Source organism: Haliotis rubra, unplaced genomic scaffold, assembly GCF_003918875.1.
Source record: "Haliotis rubra isolate DU_JTF1 unplaced genomic scaffold, ASM391887v1 Scf108, whole genome shotgun sequence".
NCBI classification, from domain to species: Eukaryota; Metazoa; Mollusca; class Gastropoda; order Lepetellida; family Haliotidae; genus Haliotis; species Haliotis rubra.
The window spans coordinates 378,920-401,364 of record NW_025764981.1 but is presented as its reverse complement, the minus strand read 5'-3'; the positions used below and the strand labels follow the sequence as shown (position 1 = coordinate 401,364).

The 22,445-nt window shown below is 38.4% G+C and overlaps 1 protein-coding gene across 1 annotated transcript; it reads right to left on the bottom strand.

Annotated features, from left to right (window-relative positions):
* Positions 1-1,754: 1,754 nt before the first annotated feature.
* On the bottom strand, positions 1,755-12,927 carry LOC124281646 (sodium- and chloride-dependent glycine transporter 1-like). Its single transcript, XM_046717582.1, has 5 exons — positions 12,813-12,927; positions 8,823-9,084; positions 3,371-3,503; positions 2,381-2,515; positions 1,755-1,862 (listed from the first exon to the last, which is right to left on the bottom strand). The coding sequence occupies exons 1-5, from the start codon at positions 12,925-12,927 to the stop codon at positions 1,755-1,757; spliced, it is 753 nt and encodes a 250-aa protein (XP_046573538.1).
* Between the last annotated feature and the right edge of the window lie 9,518 nt (positions 12,928-22,445).

Sequence of the window (22,445 nt, the reverse complement as noted above, 5' to 3'; positions counted from 1 at the left end):
GGGTGCAAAGATGAGTGAGGGATGTGAGTGAGTGAGGTGTCGTGCCGGGAAGGCTAAAGTTTATTTTTCGAAAGTCCCGGGAAGGCTCAAATGTATATTTCGGATTTCTCGGGAGAGCTTATTTCGAAGGGATTAGGGGAGTACCTCCAAAGCTAAAGATACGGTGCCGGGAAGCATATTCCATGTCGGAAGTAGATAGATTTCTTTTCAAAACATTGTTATAGTAGAGTGTTTATCTTCTTCGCTTGTTTACAACTTATTTTTTGTTTTTCGCTGTTTTTTACAATGTTTATTTCACTCAAACTCGACGAATATTGAATCAGTTGCTTCACTGCCTGTTCTAACACATTGTTTAAAGAGCCCATTAATCACACAAAACATTGCACTAGAGTATAAATAACCTCACCACGTTTACGTTTATATATGACTATCAAATTTTAGGGTGTTCTCATACTTTTTGTTTGTAGTATAGTAACCTCGCTTGTTTGAGAAAGGAACGCACATTGACAATAAGAGATTTAGAAACTCATAAATCAGTACTGCCTTCACACATGCATTTGACCCAAGAAACACCCACGACATCCAAGTCCAGTCGTTCATAAATGCTGACGTTATTAGATACTGAATGGGTATCATTTCAGAATTATCCCTTCGTTATACATTGCCAACATTTTCGCTTGTTTAGCGTAACTTTCATATAGGTATCGATGTGATACTCACCTGATGATTCGAATGCATCGATACTTACGCCGCGTAGGTAGGCCACGTGACCGATTATGGCGAAGAAAGCTAGCCCTACGTAGACGGTGGTGATGACGTCAACCAGACACACCACAATGGCATCTCTGAAGTTGAAGGAAATCGGAGGTCAGTAATCTGCACCTTTCTAGGAAATATAGACACCGTAATCATGACGCATAACGAAAAAAGGTTGACATAGAAACTCGAACTTTAGCAACAATGATGTGATCATTGATCAAGTGATTCTCTCTCTTAAATATAATCCATACTAATATGATCGCTGCTTGGTTAACACATGTCACCGTTTCAAAATTGAGTACATCGATGCCCATGTTGTTGATCACGGTGATTGACATTAGCATCGATCTGCGGTAAATGTTGACATTTATCGGCCAAGTGACCGAACCTGAGCGACCGGTCTTGTTGGTCACCTCTTGCCCCACCACCTCATTAGAAAACTTAGAAGATAGTGCCAAACATGCCAAACATTACCTTAGCAAACACTCTGCACTCAAGGGAGTTATTTCGAAATTAACATGTCGTTTTTACCGTTTAACGAAACAGTGCAGTTTCGTGTTACTGGATGTCTGGACCATCGAGTGATTGCCTGGTTTGCTTGCATTCTGCCCTCGCATGGCAGGAGAACTACGGCGTCAGCGACAAACACACGCTTATTTCTGGACTTAGTGTGAGTGGTTGCTGTTAATGGTTATTCATTCATGCAATGTTGTATGCAATGCGTCTCAGGTGTGGACTTTGACATATCGTTGCCTAACTGTTTAGCTATTTTTGTCCATTTGATTTAGGGACAGCAATGATCATAATCCCTTCCGAGAGGTCGGATCCAAATGACAGTTTGAACTAATCTTGGACTACAATCTCAGCTGGAGATCTTAGGCTCAGCCATGCGTATGTAATATAAATGTATAACCAGGGTGGGTTACTGGGGACGTGTTCCAAACCAGGAGTCAGTCTGTCCATGACAGAAGATTCCGAACAAGCTCTTATTCATCTTACCTGAAGCAGTTGTTGTTGATTCTGTTGTGACCAGACATTGTGATGATGCACCCGGAAGCAACACCCATGGAATACAAAGCGTAGCTGCAAGCTTCCACCCATACCTCGAATAACAGAAGGAAACAAGCAGTGTAGATATTTTTCCAGGAGCCAAGAAACTCTGTTGTTTTCGCACACCTCACAGCTTTAGAGTATTTGCAGGTGGTAGCTATATGCAGTACAAGCTATTGCACCTTGAATTACATTGTTTTCGTTCATCACAAAACCAAAAATACACTTACCATGTTCCATTGAGCGTATCTATTTAAAACATCGACATTAACTTACATATACTGTTTGCTGTGAAACTATTAGCATCTTTGCAAAACAGCAATACCTTCAGAAACATTGTCTTCAACCATCCTCCTACCCTCCCCAAACAAAATAATTGGTACCAATACATGTACTTCGAACGATAAACAGGAAAATCAGGCAAATCAAATTATTGTGAGTGCAATCGTTCCTTAAAACATGGTTTTCAAATGTCTTATGCATGGTCTGGTTAAGGGGTGATATATTTCCATTAGATATTCTTCATGTATGCACCTTGCGACAATAAAAGCCATAATCTACATGTACTTACCTTGGGGTCTCGCAGTTTCTCGAACCTCGGGTAGATGTAATAAGCCATGCCATCCGCTGATCCCGGAAGTAGGGAGCCCCGGATGAGGAAGACGGTGATGAGGATGTAGGGAACGCCCACAGTGACATAGACGAGCTGAATGAATCAAAATCTAGGGCATAAGACAGATAAGCTGAATGTATTGAAAAGATCTTGACACCACTGACATACAAATACGCTGAAAGTAACAACACTCTCTACACAGCACGCACAGTTGACAATTCCAACGCAACACGTGGGAAAGCTTAACAAACAAAACCTTGTGAGAAACGACCTGAATGAAACAGAACGACACTGACGCCCAACCCGTGGAGACCCGGGTTAGAATTTGTCCTACAAAAACCCATGCTTGTCCTAGGAGGCGACTAACGGGATCAGGTGATCGGTTGCTTACACGCATAAATAAAAAGCACACTGGTGAATTTACTGACAGTCACATATGACAGTAACAACCGAACAATGTAACACTGCGTCCTTACAGAAGCAGCATCAGTACAACGATCCGTGAAGATCCAGGTTAGAATTGATCTTCAGCAAGCAGCAGATCACCTGGTACAACAGTTGGAGTGTAACACAAACACACAGTCAACCTATGATTTTCAACCCTTGAAGATCCGGGTAAGAATTAGTCTTCAGCAACCAATGCTTATCGCAAAGGGCAACTAACGGGATCGGGTGGTCAGGCTCGCTGAGTTGGTTGACACATGTCATCGTATCCAAATTGCGTAAATCGATGCTCATGTTGTTGATCACAGTATTGTCTGGTCCACACACTGCCGCCATTCGGCCGGGATATTGTTGAGTGAGCTTTACACAACAAACAAACAAATCTCTAACGCCCCTCACAACGTTGCCGAAGTATTATCATGTAGTGGAGCTGAATCAACAATCAAGTGTGTTAAATTATATAATGGCGTCGTTAGCATTGAATTGCAAGTTCCTACAAGTTACCTTGCCTGAAACCTTGATGCCTTGAAATATCCACAGGAATAGGATGATGTTGGTGATGATCAGACACACTGCAAGATGCCATCTTATCCCGCCCAAAGAATGGAGTCCGTCGGAGATTTTCAATGTCTGGAACCTACGACAGAGTCGCGTACGTTAGACGCCACATTTGTAATGATCAATTTGTAATGATCACATCTGGTACTCATCAATATTAAAGGGCCACTGATCCAGAGTAATTTTCGTGGACTGGTTGTTGCTTTTGTTATTGTTTTTCTCCAGTGACTACCCGGATGATATCCCAGAATTCATGACTGTTTCGTTACCTCTGCTGCGCCACCCTCATGCGCAATTGATAGTATAAGTATAGACTGATCAACAAAGATGAAATCTTTTTACTCGATAATCTTATGATGATTTTGTGGTAAAATTATGTAGACTTTGATGAATAATTTTGTTTCTTATACAAAAATATTCACTTTGATAAAAATGCTGATTTTGATGTAATATTTTGATTTCATAGTAAGGCTGACTTCATAAAAATTGTTAACGTAAATGGATGTAAAATTTGATTTAAGAAATAGTTTGACCCTGAATTTGGTGAGAAGCCTGATACAATAGCATTGTTTGAAAGTAAGGCTAACTAAGTACAGAGACTTTGGGATAGTTATGAGCTTAGGTTCACTGCTAGTCAATCTGAATGTTGTATTAAATGGCATTATTTTAATAACAAATTAAAACATTTTCAGTTTAACCATCTGCCCTTGGTAAATAATATTTGGACTGAAATAACGAAGTCAATGTACATCTTTATGTTTTGTCTTATAATCCTAATTAGTTTATTATCATATTTGTATGCATTTTGAAACTTAATATAATGCACACGATCTGCTTATACTTAGTGAATTTATAACATGACTGTAATATCTAGACATTTTATAGATTGCCAACGTGCATCATATTTCACACACACGCCCTGATGATTCTGTTGAATGGCATAACAAATAAATAAAAACAAAATGCAAATATTAAAATTAAAACAGACTAAAGTTATAGCAACAATATCAGGCTATTGCCTTGTTCGGGGAATGTATCCATCAATATCCACATAAAGGAATGATATGCCATTCATCTTCAGCCGACAAAGTATCCTGTTCCATTTCATGTGTCTTTTAACAGTCTAATATGCGAAACAGTGATCTCTCGTTTCAGGTTTTCTCACATTGGTGTATAGTCCAATTGGTCACCCAAGATAGCATACCTGGCAACTAATGTCCGCCATTCTTTAAAAAAGTAATTTAGTTAGCCAATAATGAGCAATCACGCAATGTATTCGCGGTCAATCCTTTGAAGGAAGGACGTTGTTTTTACAAAGAGACTTTACGACAGAGTGTATTCAGTATAGATTAGTAAATCTACATATATAAACACTACCTTTTGACAAATCTGCTGTGCAGGATAAAAGCAATTAATCAATCATCGTGTTATCGGTTAATTCTTTGATCAATGTTTGTTTTGTAACTCAGCTGATAATTCCTCTTGCTGCACTTCCATGCGCATATTACATAAGATGTAATGCATTTGCCACATCAGACCTCAATTTATAATGATGAGTATTTTACTCCAGACACAAGAAATGCCAAATGGGAACCTTTGTCGGGTAATCTGATTGGTGATATCACTAATTATACCTGGTATAAATCCATTAACTGACCATCAAGTGAATGATGACAAATAACATGTGTAGGTTTACCACCAAACAAGGGTTACAGCAAGAGAGTAGTAATCGCTAAATTGTATGCAAGTGTGATTGCCTGAAAAAAACTTATGGGCAGACACTGTTTTGAGGAAACGAACAGAACTTCATTGTTACATAGGAAATATATATAAGCAGTTGCTATGTCTTAGTTAAAATCTGTACCTAAGTAAAATTTCAGATTTATTTTGCAATGGCAAAGTGGGGCTGTTTGGTTTATGGATTCAAATATATCAAATGTGTTTTTTTGATAGCATAGCATGCGTAATAGGCATCATATTTTTACATGATTAAATATTGAGGTAAAAAAACACAGAAATAGGATCAAATTGGATCAGTCACTATACCATCCACAAATTTGAAAATCTGAAAAAGCCTACACTGCTGGGATACTTTATTACAATCAGACAAGAACTACCGGGAATATTTTCAAATAACGGCATCTGATGGGCATCCACCCTTCGCAATGTCCCAATGATTAGGTTGATGAAATTCTGCCAGGGTGCCAGTAACCCAGTCCCCGTGTCCGTCACGGTCGAGGGAACAGAGGCTGACCAGTTTGCATCTAGGTTTTGTAATTAGACTGTTGGTTGGAAACAATAATCGCTCTGGATCAGTGGCCCTTTAACTCTGGCGGTTTTTCTAGTAAGGGACCAGGTTCGATTCCTCACATGGGTACAAAGTGTGAAGTCCACTTCTGATGTCCCCGCCGTGATATTTCTGAAATATTGCTAAATCTGCTTTGGACTCTTTCTATGACGGGCAAAACTGAATAATCTGATTTGAGTCACCTATCGATAATACACATAAATACGCCAATGTTTAATGTATCGGATGTTGCTGGAATATTGCTGAAAGGTGCTTTGGACTTTAGTCTCTTTCCATAACTGGCAAAACTGAATAATCTGATTTGAGTCAACTATCGCTAATACACATGAATACGCCAATGTGATTCAAACATATTTATTTCCAGAAAAGGAACCGGCCGCGGATTGGTAAACAAGCATAAGCTTACATGAATACCGCTCCGGGATACAATGGAAGGAAGAGTAAACATGTCATGATGAATGTACAATGTGAATGATATATAAATGTTGCAAAACGAGAATAACGCCAATCATTGTTAAACAGTATATGTCATATGAAGAAAGTATGTTGCATCAAATCTACCTGTTACATTTATGAACGAGTGCACTGAAATTGAAAGTTTTTTGTTTACTATCGAGGAACAGCTTTGGTTTCCAAACAAAATTGATTTTAGGTCCAATCCTTTAGTATAAAAATACATAATTTGACGTATATCGTTGTAAAGAGTACATGAGAAGAAATGATGAGCAGAGTCTTCATAGTTGTGGCCACAAGAGCAAGATGATGTTGGAGATAGAAATCTTTCATATTTGGGCGCATTAAGGTCACTACATTCAAGTCAGAGACGAGAATGTATGATTTGACAAAACCTGCTACCGAAATTTAAGTCAAAATATTAGAATCATTTAAAAGTACATTTTTGAATCTAGATAGGCACGGTGATGCTCTATTCAGCTGGAAAGGAATTCCATAATTCAACTGTATCTGGAAGAAAGGACCTCGCATAATTTACAGATTTACAGTTTATAGTCTGAAGATGTGAATCGCCGCGCAGATTATAACCAACGATATCTGATACTCTAGGCGGAACAAGGTTACTAAGGTAACTTGGCGTAGTGTTATTAACCAGTTTGCAAAACATAGTCATTTTATGAAGGTACCTTCTACGACACAACGGGTGACAATAAGTTTCTTTGTATATTTTATGTTGGCACCACACACGGTTCTTAGAGTATAAAGATTGAGCTTTTCAGGTATATCTGCTTGCTGTTTAGTACAATTATCCCATATATGGCTGCAATAATCAGAAACTGGTAATATGAACTGTCTGTACATGGTTTCTAATGTATTTCGGTTTAAACAATATTTGAGACTTCTCAGACAATTCACTATTGGTGCAACTTTTTAGCACCGTCGTTAATGTGTTCATTCCATGAGCAATCATGCTGAAGTATAAGACCTAAATGTTTATAGCTTTGTACGGAATTAATGACATTACCATTCATTGTTAGGTTCGGCATTGAGGTTGGTTGCAATTTACGAGTAAAGCATATTGACTGTCTTATTGGGATTAAAAGATACTTGCCATTTTTTCTGCCCATTCGGCAATTCGCTGTAAATCATCGTTCATTACGATAGTAGTTACCCCAGGATGACCAATGATCGCATAAAAAGAAGTATCATCCGCAAAATGGCGTATATTACTCTCTATACCTTCAACTTTATCTTTTATATAAACAATAAACAAGAGCGGCAATGGTTATTATATATGTGCTCAGAAAAATTTAGTTGGAAAAAGTTAAGCGTGTCAGTCATCAATTACTCGACACACTTAAGGTGTCTGTAGTCAAATGCCGGCAGAAAAAGGTTCTCGGAACAGTTTTTGTATGCGTGTACACATCCTCATGTCAAATCCTGCTAGTGCATTAATTAAACGTGTGCCGGTTTGTCACCTTGGGCCAAGCAACTGTTCCGGTCGTGTCATTTGGCAGAATAAGTTCAAGCAACTATCACGTGTGTTAAACAGTGATACCATTCTAGTCAAAGTTTGCTAAGGATCGCCACTTCAAATGTAAAGGTAAACTGCGTGCATTGTTGAAATAGCCGAATACAATATTGCTGGAATAAATATTTAGTTCATTAAAAAACATTGTTATGTGCCACGCAATGTCAATAAACAACATGTGACCAGTAATCAGTTATGTCGCCCGTCAGAATGAAAGCAACGGACCAAAACTGGCACGTGTTAAAGAAAGGTAAATTTATTGTTCAACAACAAAAACGTCTGGAGAACGTGCGTGATCCATAGCCTTGCACCTTCATCTTTTGCCCTGAGTAACAGTCTTGGCGGGTGCAAACACAAGACTTTTACACTACTCAGAAGAACATTGCTGATATGTTTATGAGCTACCACAAGGACAGGGCGTAGCAATCTGCAGCTCGTTTCATACGTTTTCAGTAGGACCAAGAAGTTTATTTTATCTTCAAGTATATCGACGTTCTGACATCGTTCAATTAGTATCACATACCAAGCTAACAATTTCACGTTGTCACAACCTTATGCTTTCATTGTTACAACGTTATTCTGTGGACTCCATTTTACGTTGTCATGACGTTGTGTCCTGACGTTGTGATACGTCGTTTTTACGTCGCCACAAGGTAAGTTATTTGATGCTAACATATTGTACGTTGTCTTAACGTTCTTTTTAACTTTGATAGTTGAATTCAATTCCCAGTAGTGAACAGTAGATGCAGATTAGACAATGGAACAATTGGAAGCCAGTGATACCAGTCAATCGGTGCTAATTAACTTTGAGTGTTGGCGTCCTTTCAACTCTAATTTACTGGTAGTACTGGCTTCCAATTGCTCCATTGTTTAACCTGCAACTTTGTTGTCTCATTACTTTTGTTTTTATTACATGTACTTGTATATGCTCTCTGCCTCATACCATCATTCACCTGATGAAGAAGTAAGGATATACTCCGAAACGTTGTGTTCCTCATAATAAAGAAATTGACATCAATAGAAAAATCCCTTCCTTATGATTTCTTTTGCGTACATTAGCCTGTCTGTATGCCCTGTATCCTCAGTGGGAAAATGGGGTACCTCACCTCCAAAATTCTTCGGCAGCTGACATACCAGGAGTAGAGTTGGAAGTCAGATTAGCAGTGTCAGGAAACGAGCCAGTGATGTTGTATAGGGTTGAGCTGTGGTTGACCGGGATACAGCCGGGGGTGTTCCAGGCGTTATCACAGTGTTCCCAGGGCAGGTGGGAGGAAAAGGAGTTGTAGAAGTAGTACGTGATCCAGGCGAAGAGGACGTTGTAGTAGGTGAAGAACATCCACGAACACACCACACATCCCACGCCAATACCTAGGAATTGGAACTAGTTACGACGGAATTGTTTTCGCACTACAACAACAGTATTACACTTTTCACTGAAAAGCAAGGGTGCAGGTATATGGATATTTGCTCCTTATCATACAATGGATAGTGTTCTCGGCAGGATAAAGCCAACGGATATTTTCGGTATCCGTTGGGGTCATATACGGATATCGATGCAAATTAGAGAGGTCCTATGCAAATTTCAGGGTCTACTTTCACAGTGTAAACAAACATGGCGTCAAGGGTCGGCGGTCGTGTCCGGATCGACGGGCGTGGTTACGGTACTGTCAGTGCTTTGATCCAAGAAAATTCATGCCTGGTTATGATAGATGTAGTAGATTACAAAGCGAAGATAGAAATTCATAGGCTTACGAAGATACCAACATCAGTTCCCCGACCGACTGTCACTGTTTGCGAGAGAACGGCATAGGAATCCAGGTGCACAATGTCACGCGAACATTAAAGCGTAGTTTGTTGTTCAAAGGGTTAATTGAAGGTTTCTGAAGTTTCTTAGACGTAAGCTAAGATTTGTTGACAACAATACGTGCTTTAGCATAAAAGCTTACTGGGAACTAGATGACCTAACGCAGTCAGCATGAGTGATCAGGAGAAAATTATGTCACCGGGCTTGTGACGTAACGTATTACTCCGCACATATTTGTGACGTCATAGACATTCCACGAAGTTTAGTTTCATGATTTGTGGCATTTGAAATCGCATTTTTTAAAATTATAAAGCAAAAATGACATTGTATGATAAATAGGTTATCACACTCGTGTGTTTTGGGGTTGTTAATATCCTGCATTAGGAATAAACAGTATGTATTATATGTACTACAATGATTACTCCTAATGAAGGATATTCACCATCCCAAAACACACTCGCGTGATAACCTATATTTATCAAAACCACTGCTTTACATGGTACCACTATTCACATTCGGTTATGATACAACTAAAATATTAGTGACTTTGGCGTTCTCCATTCAGGCATCAAGATTGTCTAACCCGCAAGTACAATTCATATCGACGTGGACCTGTCATGTACTCAGGTGCATGTTGGCTGATTGTGTCAAGGTATTCTCTCTCAAAATCAGCCCATTTCTGGTGTCACCCGGCGTGATATGGCTGGAATATTGCTAAAAGTGACGTAAAACTAAACTCAGTCATTCTCTCAAAATCTGGGCGGTGGGGTAGCCTAGTTATTTAATATCTATAAATATAAATATATTGAACTGTGGTTACAAGAACACCTTGATCTTAATTTCACTGCAAAGGAAATCGCTAAGTCTGCTGGAAGAGCACTGGGTATTTTAATTAGTAAATTCAAAGCAGCTGGTGGGATGCATTATGATGTGTTTAACAAACTTTATGATAACTTAGTTCAACCAATACTATCGTATGGCTCTGCTGTTTGGGGAACACGTGAATTCAGTTGTATAAATGCTATCCAAAATAGGGCATGTCGTTTCTTTTTGGGTGTAGGTTGTAACACCCCGAACTTAGCCGTAAGAGGCGAGATGGGTTGGTAACTACGAACGTTCAGGCTGTTTAAGACCTCTTTATCAGTATCAACATATGTCTGCACTATTTTCAATAGGTCGCAACGAAGTACCCTTGCCAAACTACGATGTGGAACTTTACCTCTGGAGATTGAGCTTGGTCGTTTTTCACGGCCTAAAACCCCTCTTGAACAACGGCTATGTAAATATTGTAAGAATAGTACAGTTGAAGACGAGGTCCATTTTCTATCGAAGTGTGATATATATTCCGATATAAGGTCAGTTTTATGGCAAAAGGCACGCTCTCTTAACCCTCTGTTTAGCTTGATGACTCCTGTTGCCCAGACCATTTTTATTATGGAATGTGATAAAATCTAGTATATCCCTTAGCTGCTACAGTGTTACTTATGTTTAAAAGAAGGAAATCATTATAACGTACGATATAACACCACCCACCATTTCTGTTAGTTTTACTATGTGTGTATGGAGCTATATTTTATTTATGCAATGTTTTATGGATTGTATGTGTCTCGTAGGCCTGTAAAGGCCGGGCAGATGTTCCATATGTGATACAGAAGATTTGATATATTTTGTAAACATCTGCGTGACACAATAATAAAATAATTTTTCTCTCTCTCTCTCTCTCTCTCTCTCTCTCTCTCTCTCTCTCTCTCTCTCTCTCTCTCTCTCTCTCTCTCTCTCTCTCTCTCTCTCTCTCTCTCTCTCTCTCTCTCTCTCTCTCTCTCTCTCTCTCTCTCTCTCTCTCTGTGGAATTATTGTGTCGGTAGTAAAATGTAACTCAGTACAATTGGCAAACGGGTTCCTTACCTTTAAATGCTGGACATATGTCCCAGACTTTGATGGGACCACTCTGAGAATACTGACCAATCGACATCTCCAGAAACACACATGGGATGGCTCCAATAATTGTAAACAGGACAAAAGGTATCAAGAACGCCCCTGTGTGAAAGCATGAAAGACGACAATATTCAAGAACAGATTAATATATCATCACATGGCAATGTATGAACTTAAATGATCACTCATCGATGAACCCATAAAACAGTTGCCACCATATGCATGTCAAATCAAACTGAACCCTGTAACTCTGACTTACAATATCAACTGGTTTCACAAAGTAGATATCCTTGTCACATAAACGAAAATTAATCTTTATTACTTTTAAAATAATTATGGCTTCGTGACATGTCATAATAATACCTACTCACTTAGTGAATGAGTTTACTTTTACGCCGCTTCAAGCAATATTCCCTCAATATCACGGCGGGGGACACCAGGAATGGGCATCACACACTGTACCCATATGGGGAATCGAACCCGGGTCTTCGGTGTGACGAGCGAACGCTTTAACCATTGGGCTACCCCACCGCCCTACTAACTTAGCAGCTCATGAACGATATACTGCGGCTGGTAATATTGCATCCCGGACATCCACATATTGGTACGTTTCTTGTCAACATTTGTTTATGTTTCTCGATGATAATATATGACTAAATAAATCGAATGTAAAGCAACAGATAGCCATATTGGTATGTTTCTTGTACTACTGTGTCTTTCTTTCTCGGGGACGGTGGGGTAGCCTAATGGTTAAAGCGTTGGCTCGTCACGCCGAAGACCCAGGTTCGAATCCCCACATGGGTACAATGTGTGAAGCCCATTTCTGGTGTCCCCCGCCGAGATGTGTCTGGAATATTGCTAAAAGCGGCGTTAAACCAAACTCAGTCAGTCAGTCTTTCTTTCTCGAAGATGATATATGACTAATAGATCGAATAGAATGCATTAGAAAGTTAAGCCGTAGTGATACGTTGATTATCGATACGGTTATAGCCCGGGAAAACCACATTTAAGAAAAACAGAGTTGAAAATGGTTGAAAGAGTCCATACATAGGAATGAAGATAATAGACTAAGATTAAGGAACAAAATAAACATAAAAGATTAATGGTATCATATGTTAACTAAAAACTTCCACGAGAATAAAGAAGCCGCCCATCATATGTTAACTAAACAAACAAAGGACAAGTCACTAAAACAATTTTAATCCAATGTGATCAATGGGTGAGGCTTATTTGAAAAAACGGTATTGATCATTTTCGAAGATGATGACTAATGGATCGAATAGAATGCTTTGAAGATGATACACGGCGACATTTATTGAAGTAGGATGTACACAATAGTTTAAGCGAGACAGCTTACCTCCTCCATTGCGCATGCAGTAGAAAGGGAACTTGATGAATGTTCCGGACCCCACACTGAACCCAAGCAGTGTGACGATGTAGTCCAGTTGACTGCGCCACTGTTGGTGAGCCATGACCTTCCTGAATAACGCCAATACCAATAAGGGAACAAAGTTTGGATTCAAAACCGCCGTTATCAGATTCTTACAAACCTTATCAACGGGACTCAAATTCACAGTGATTTTGACGAGGAGGCCTCTTCTGTGCCCGAAATTGATTTAGAATTAGTTTTGCTATAATGGAGTGAACAATGTAATGAGCTTCTTTGATGGGCATTTTAGAAGTTGAGTTGATGAAGAATAATGACAATTATTATGGATATACAACTTCTTTTATTCTGTGGAGGCGACGTTTCGACATATGTTTAACTTTTGGGACTAGATTTTGTCAAATCATCCATTGTCGCCTCAAGCTCGGCTGTAGTGATCTGAACGCAGACAGATATAATCGACAAATATCAGAAACAGCTGTTCATGTGGTCATTATAACGAAGACGTCATTCACTACCTTTTTACATGTCGGAACTATCAAAATTTAAGAACAACGATGTATTTTTATATTCAAGGATGCGATGTGAAAACTATCTTATACGGTAACGGCGCATTGGATAACTCAACAAATTGTGACATTCTCAACTCATTACACCAGTTCATTTCTAAAAGTAAGCGCTTCCTGTGATTATCCCCTCTACATATACATGTATATTCAATGCAAGACAAGATTTATATAACTTGATTTTCTGCGGCAGCTCTTTTCGTTGCTAGGTACAACCAACACCATAACCAAATATTTATTATTCAATCATTTTTCTGAGTGTTAATTTGTCTCAGTTTTATTCTTTTCTTGTCGGACTATTTCAATTATGTATCCAGCTATATTGGAACCGTGTACTGGAGCGGCGTTTATATACGCCACTAGGCTTGTTCGCATATCCAAGTTTCTGCTTTGACGGAATAAAAATATGTTTAAACAAAAAAAATATGTTCTAATGTCGTTATCACTTGCTTGACAACGACATTAGAACCTATGTCGAAAGGTCTCCTCCACAGAATAAAAGAAGTTGTATATCCATAATAATTGTCAGTATTCTTCTTCATGTAATGAGCATTAACTGACTTGCTTTTGTTCATGTTGTAATGGGTGCGGATATTGGGGGCAATACCGGTGTTGCGAACACATTGTATTATTACATCTTGTTGCGTCATAAACACATTTTGTACTACCTTGAAACACCAAATATTCAGTAAATACGCTGGGTGTGTTGTAAGTTTACACACATTGGCTCACACGCTAAAGGTTAGCATGCCATGAACGCGTCCTTCAATTCTACTAGAAATTAATGCTTTCATTTTACATTAAAGAGATTTGTTAATGTGCCAATAGCCTTTATTCTGGAAACTGTGGCGTAGTTGATAAGTGCAATCATACCATCCACAGACTACTTGTATGACCTCGTTTGCAATATCGAAGATTTCGAAATGCAGCGAAAATGAAGTTACTGTAACATATGAAGTCTTACTGACAGCACCTTCGTTTGTAGAAACAACATTAGTCTTAAGTAATTGTTTGTTAAAAGCACCTTAACTAACAAATCTCCTTTTATGAATTTTGTACTGCACACATTACTTGAATTTGAATTGATTCTTATATCGATATTCTACAACGGACCACATCTTCACAATACTAATCGTAGTTGCAATTTAGCGTGGACAAAGAGAACGTATTTTGTGAAATATAGAACAAGTATATATGGATGGAGGTAATTTGTGAAGCTACATGGTAAATAAACAAAGATTATTAGCTTAGAGTTGCGTCCCTTGGGTCTGCTATGAACCTGGGTCCAAATACTCGTTTGCCCCGATAATGTTTTTAGCTTCGTCAGCACTAAACGCGTTCTTGACGGCTTTCACTCACTGACTGATAAGTATGGGTTTTTGACTGATCACTGTCAAATATTGATGTTACTGTGATCATGAGACATTCTCTCCATCAAATACCTAACGTGAATTTACAGAACGAGTCTGGATTTCACTGTAATGAAATTAATCTTATTACTTACCAACTGACCGATTAACTGAGAGGTCCTGGCGTAACCTCGAGTGTTACAGTCTAGGTTCAGAGCATGGTCCCCAATTTGTGTTGGCCATTCAAGTCACGTCTGTCACGTTTGCATCACGTGATTTCCACATATGGTTGGCTAAGAATGCGTCGTGGTTGAACAAGTGGTCCCATGTGCCTCATAGATGTTCGTGTGAATACCAGCGTATGATCTCAGACACGCGCATTATTTATGCATTAATCCATATGGTAAAGGTATGACTGATTTTTAAAGAGACACTTCAGTACACAAGTAAACTCTCAAAAAAAGAAATGAATCAGAAACGACAACCCATTTCTCTCATGGGATGTTTATAGCCTTGTATATCGTTAGGTTTCCGATATGATTTAAGTTAAGCAGAGCATAACGAAATGAGCAGAAAATACCGAAGAAACTGATCTCAAATTTTACATCAGATATACATACTAGTTTCATATAATTCTTGTTTCTAAATTTGTCATCAAATATATACACGTGTCAAGTCAAAACATTGATTACTCAACAGTCTCGTTTCCTGCTGACTGGGTTCGGTCTTATTGCGTAACGTAGTACAATAACCAGTCCAGAATTTTTAGACCAACTCATTCAACTGGATATAAATATTAATCAGTATTATTTGATACATCTAATCACTTGTATATTGCAACACTACGCTCCTTCTAATCCTTGCAAACACGTTGGGCAGAGTGCTCTGTCGTACAGCGTGCTCTGACAAACGGATATCTGGAAATCATGGAAATCTGAAAACGAGGCTCGGCCGCTAGAAACGTTTGGCGGTCTTCTATGGCATTGGTATTATATTAATCACATTGTACGTAACAAACAAAACACTTAAAAAGTGCAAAAACACATAACAGGTGTAACCAGTGAGCCAGATGAATTGTGAATCAGTGTACAACCCTTCAAACAGCGGCAGCCTAAAGAAATACGATTTTTAAAATACAAATTCATAGAAATACGATTCGTGTGGATTGAGTGACTTTAAGCAAAAGTATCAAGGCGGGGTTCAACATCAAAATGGGTTTTCATTCGTGCATTGTACCCATGTGATCAATCGAACCCGGGTCTTCGGCGTGACGAACAAAGGCTTTTAACCACAAGGCTCCCCTATCAACCCTTCAACATTCGATGTATACACTTGTATTATGTAAGTTCTTGTTCTGATTGCTTGCTATTCCCGAGTCGTTCCGCCCTGCGTAATTTACGGGATATTATCTTAAAAGACGCGTACACTTGCAGGTTCTGTTTGTTGTTGAAAGCACTGTAAAATGTCAGAAATTAGTCTAGTCTGGAAACACAATCCAGTTATCGACATCGTGAGCATCGATCTACGCAACAAGGAAACGCTGACATGTATCAACCAAGTCACTGTGCCCAAATGATCCTTTTTCTGTTTCATCTTTAAGTCGTCTCTTAGAACAAACAAGGCTTGCAGAGAGTCGATGTTAACCCGGATACTCAATACGATGATGTTGGAACTTTGTAAAGTAATTCTGACTTGAACCTAATACTAACCAGTAGTACTATTGATGACAATGCAAATGAGAAAGCACTTATTCTTGACAATGTCGAGGTGGTTGATCATGTTTATGACAGTGATAGAAACAGGACAAATATTTCTGAGGGTGATGTTGAACATGTTGATAATGATGTTGCTGGTGCATTGCAAAGTAACCCTGACATGAACCTAACATTAACCAGTAATATTGTTGATGATAATACAAATCAGAATGGACATATGATTGACAATGATGATGTGGCTGACCATGTCTATTATGGTGATATAAACAGGATAAATATTTATGTGGGTGATATTGAAGGTGAGGTGAGGTGAAATTGGGTTTTACGTCGTGCTCGAGAATATTTCACTCATGCGTGTGTATGTGTATGTGCGGCTGTTTGTACTAGCCCAGACTTAAGCTGGTTTTATAGTGCTAACACACTGAGATACCACGCCGCAGTGAAACATGAATACCCCACTCAGACACATTATACTGACTCCGAGCCGACCAGTCCTTGTTGTACCCATTAATGCCGAACGCCAGGCAGGGACCAACAAGTACCATATTTTAACGTCTTTTGGTATGACGCGGTCGGGGATCGAACCCGCGACCTTCCGTTCTCCGGGCGGACCCAGTTAAGGTAAACTTATGGTATAATATAACACGTATAATACCCAGCGTAAATGAAAAAGTCGCTGTGAAAAACACAGATTACTGATTATCAGTAATGACACCAGGTTTTCGCGAAAGGTATTTTTAGTAAACCCATAAAACCTGTCAACTTCGTTCCGTGTCACCTTCAGCGCAGTGAAGCACATGGAAAACCGCAGCTCCCACTCTTTCAGTTACCTCGCTTGTCCCGGGGCATAAAAATGTGGATTGCAATCCGGAGCAATATCAGTAACAGTTAAGCATGTCCTGCACGTCTGCGTGCAGACAGTTATGCCATTATACGTAAGTGTTTATAGCCTGTCGCCACGACTATAGACTGTAAACATATATAACTCTGACAACGTTAATTTAATGGAAGGTTACCGTTGCCATACAAACTAGTATCCTGTCAGCATAAGTGAGTACTTGACGAGGCAACAATGCATGCACAACAGGTAGTGAGGTTCACGTTAGCTTTAAACGTTCAGTAGGACCCACAAACAAGTGACCTACCTCAAAATCTTGAATATATACTCTGTTAATGAATCCGTTATGTTGTAAATACAAATATACAAATATGACATTCATGTCAGTTTAGGTTTGTATGGTAAACACCTTGATGTCTTGAACTAACCGACGGTGGAGTGAGCAATATCCCAGCACTCAGTAATATTCCAGCTATATGACGGCGGTCTGTAAATAATCGAGTCTGGACCAGACAGTCCAGTCTTTTTGTATGACGCGGTCGGGGATCGAACCCGCGACCTTCCGCTCTCCGGGCGGACGCTCTAACCATTACACCACGGAGGCGGTCTTGGGTGATATTGAACATGATGATAGTGATGTTGTAGGGACTTTGCAAAGTAATTCTGACATGAACCTAACATCAACCAGTACGATTGTTGACGATAATGCAAATGTGAATGCACATACATTTGAAAATGCAACGAGGTTAACCATGTCTATGGTAGTGATAGAAACAGGACAAATATTTCTGAGGGCGATGTTGATAATAATGAGGGTGATGTTGAAAATGTTGATAGAGATGTTGATAATGAAGGAGGAGTTATAAAGGCTGACAATAATGAGGATAATGATGATGATAATGCTTATAATGAACTCGGAAAGAATAATGTTAATGTGAATACACATATTGTTGACAATGACGTTGTTAATGATGCCCATATAGACACACTCAGGACAATCCATGATACAAGTCTGTTTCGGTTCATGTCATTAAATGTTTGTGGTCTGAGAAATAGACTTGATTACAGTGAATGCATGGATCTCATTAACAATAATGACATAATCGACCTACAGGAAACAAAAACTGATTACTTCGATGATCTACAAATGGACGTATTTGTACTTTATTTCAAACATAGTGCTGGTTCTAGGAGGAGATCTTGGGGCATTGGTGTAGCCATTAAAATAGATATAAAGATTACATTACACAAATGGAGGATAATTGCAATCAAGTTCTATGGATTAGAATCAGCTAGTAAAGCTCTATTTGGTTTAGAGTAAGATATGTACCTTGGTGTAGTCTATATACCACCAGAAGGCTCAAGATATGCAAATATAGACTCATTTTATGAAATTGAACAATCAATATTAAACTACCTTAGTAAGAGCCAATGTGTTTCCTTAGTTGGATATTTTAATGCTAGAACAGGTGTTCTATGTGATTATAGGGTATTTGATGAGTTTTTACTAGAGGAGTTTGAATTAGATAATGCAGAAACTGATGATACCTTAGCTCCTGAGTGTATTCTTGATAATTTATGTATGCCTCATGTGCGTGGAACACAAGATAATGTCAAGATTAATAATTATGGCATTAGACTAATTGAAATTTGCAGAAACATATGTAGGTTTATTTGCAACGGTAGAGTTGGTAGTGACAAATTAATAGGTTAAACGACGTGCAAAGATACTAGTTTAACAGACTACTTAATAGCCTCACCAAAATGTTTACATATTTTCACTGACCCAGAAATTTAGGAATTCTCACCTTTGTTTTCTGACGTGCACTGCCAACTTGTCTTTACGGTAAAAACAGTAGAATTCACCACCTCCACTCAAGATAATCCTTGTAATATCTCATTGGAAAACGGCTCCAAACCGGGTAGATATGATAAATCTAAATCCGAGGTATTTGTTAACAACTTAAATACGCTCCAAATAAACAAATTATTACAATCGATTCGCGACGCACGCACAGGTCAATGCGACCCACTTGTCGTGAATGATCTCGCTGAGCGCATAACGCACATGCTCACCAACGCCGCACGAGAAACATTCGGAACCCGTAATCAGTTTGTACATAAGAAAGGAGTGAAAAATCAAAATAAACCGTGGTTCGGATATGAATGTAAACAATTACGAAAACTTTTTCATGAAGCTAAAAGTCGTCTTAAGAATTCAAACACCGCTCCAAATAAAGAATTGTTCCGTAAAATATCGAAATCTTATAAGAAATGTATGGATAGAAACATACGAAAATACAAGAAACAGGTACAAGATATACTGAGAAATTCCATGAAATACTCCCTAAGGGATTTCTGGCATTTATTTAACAATAATCCAGTTAAAAACCTGAATAATGCAACCCCAGATATAAATACATTCTATGATTACTTTAAATCACAAAACAGCGCGGAAAGTACGCAAATCAATGATACCGAGATATTTGACGAATCGGATACTGCACCAGCAAGTTATGACTGTAAAGAATTGAACAAAGATATAACATTAGCAGAAATCCAAAAAGCAGTGAGGGAATTAAAAAAGAAACAAAGCTTCTGGCTTAGATGATGTAAAAAAACGACTACATTATCGACTCAATGGAATTACTGGCCCCCGTGTACGTTGAATACTTCAACCTGCTACTTTTTTCAGGTACGATGCCTGATCTTTGGCTTAATGGCAAGATAAGACCTATATATAAAAATAAAGGTGATCCAATGGATCCAAATAATTATAGACCCAACTGTCCTAAGTTGCTTTGGCAAATTATTCACCAGAATACTTAATACCCGCCTTACTAATTTCCTTGATGTAAATGAGATTTTATCTTCTGCTCAGACTGGATTTCGAAAACTTTTTATGACTGCCGATAATATGTTTGTCCTTCACCTACTCATGCATTTTTTGAAATTATCAAAAAGAAAACTATATTTTCCCTTCATTGATTTCTCAAAAGCATTTGACACAGTCTGGAGAATAGGACTACGGTCAAAGATACAGGAAAATGGAATCAAGGGGAAGATTTTCACTTTATTAGTTAATATGTATAAAGATATAAAATCGCTAGTACAAGTAAACAATACAACTTCTGATTACTTCCTATGCCTTACTGGCGTCCGACAAGAAGAAAACCTCTCTCCTTTACTTTTCTCCCTGTTCCTGAATGACATTGAATCTTATTTATATTCTAAGGGATGTGAGGGTGTTAACGTTGACATTAGGAATCCAGATGATTCCATGGTTATTATGTGGATTCAATTCATTGTATTACTTTATGCTGATGACACTGCTATTTTTGATGTTACACCAAACGGTTTACAGAAGTCCTTAAATGCTTTTAACGAGTATTCTATTATGATGAAGTTAAACGTTAATACATGTATTGCGAAAACTAAAGTTGTTATATTTGGAGGCGGTCCTGCTATATCTTCAAAATTTGCCTTCTTTTACGGTAGAAATTGTTTAGAGATAGTTGATTCCTATACTTATCTTGGAATTAACTTGCATAGAAATAGACGATTTATATATGCAATAAAATCTCTATGCGAAAATGCACAAAAAGCAATGTATGTTCTACTCAGGAAGTCTCGAAATATCAACTTACCGCTAGACTGTTTATTTTCAGCTTTTGACACTTTGATTGTTCCAATTTTAACATATGGCTCAGAAGTTTAGGGGTTTGAAAACCTACACTTAATTGAACAGGTTCATCTAAAATTGCTTAAGCTCGCTGCCGGCCTACGAAACTCTACACCAAATTTTATGGTATATGGGGCACTAGGAAGAGAACCTTTATATATCAAGATATACAAGCGTATGTTAAATTTTTGACATACATTACATTTCCAGATAGGTGTAACTAAGTTCTCTCAAATAATGCTTCGGTTTGTTCGGTTAGATTTTGAAATTGATAACAATGACTACCCATGGCTAACTTGTATACAGCGTGTCTTAAATAACATTGGTTTAAACCATATTTGGAATAATCCATCTGGGTACTCCACCCCATGGTTAGTTTCGAACGCTGAAAGAATTCTAAAAGACCAGTTCTTTCAAAATTGGAAAGGCGATATCTCTGCAAGCCCTAAAGGTTTATATTATTGCTATTTACAAATAGTCTTTTGGATTTGAATCATAACTTCTTCTTCCCAATACGTTATCATTACAACTGATGAAATTGCAAACATCAAACCATAACTTCCCTGTGGAAACAGGCCGTTGGAGTGGAGTACCAAGAGCTGAAAGACTTTGTCCTCTCTGTAACTCACCTGCTATAGCAGATGAGTTCCATTACATTTTCAAGTGCAAACCTTAACCCAAGATATATATATATATTCCCAAAAGATTCTGCTAATTCCCAAACTTATCTAAAATGGCAATCTTTCTTCAATCAAAAGAGACAAGCACCCCACGTAACCTCCCCAGATACCTTAAATTAATATCATCAAAAGCTTAGGAGGTAATCCCTACATTCCGTAAAAAATTCCATCCGTTACTTGTTTCCACGCCTGGTTTATTCGTATGACATTTTTAGTGTATATCTGATATGTTTGACTTATCCATGTAGATGTATTCATGTTCGATCTGACTCAGAGGTATTACAAATGACTTATAATTTATATTCATGTATGTTCTGTCATCTTGATGTTTACTGTATATATATGCTATTATATCTCATGTACCACGGTGGGTGGTTTCGAGAAATAAATGAAATGAAAAAAAATGAAATAACTACCACACATGAGAACATTTATTACAGTAATCATTGATCTTTGCCCTGTGTTCCCATGCCTATTAAGACCTTGATATATGGCTGGAATACTGCTTACTACACACTACAAAACTAATTGATTACCTCAGGTCATGGTAGCGTGCTCCTTCATGTGCCCAGGGTGCCATTAAACCAGATAAGGTATTAATTGGAAACGTAGTAAAAGTTACTGTTCCATATCGACCAGTGACGATACCAGCGCCTTGAGCATGTACTAGTGGCCTGGGTATGTGCGCTGTATAAATACCCTCTAGTAATAATAATAATAACCAATACTTGTCGTAAGAGGCGACAAACGTGATCAGGTAGTCAGGCTCGCTA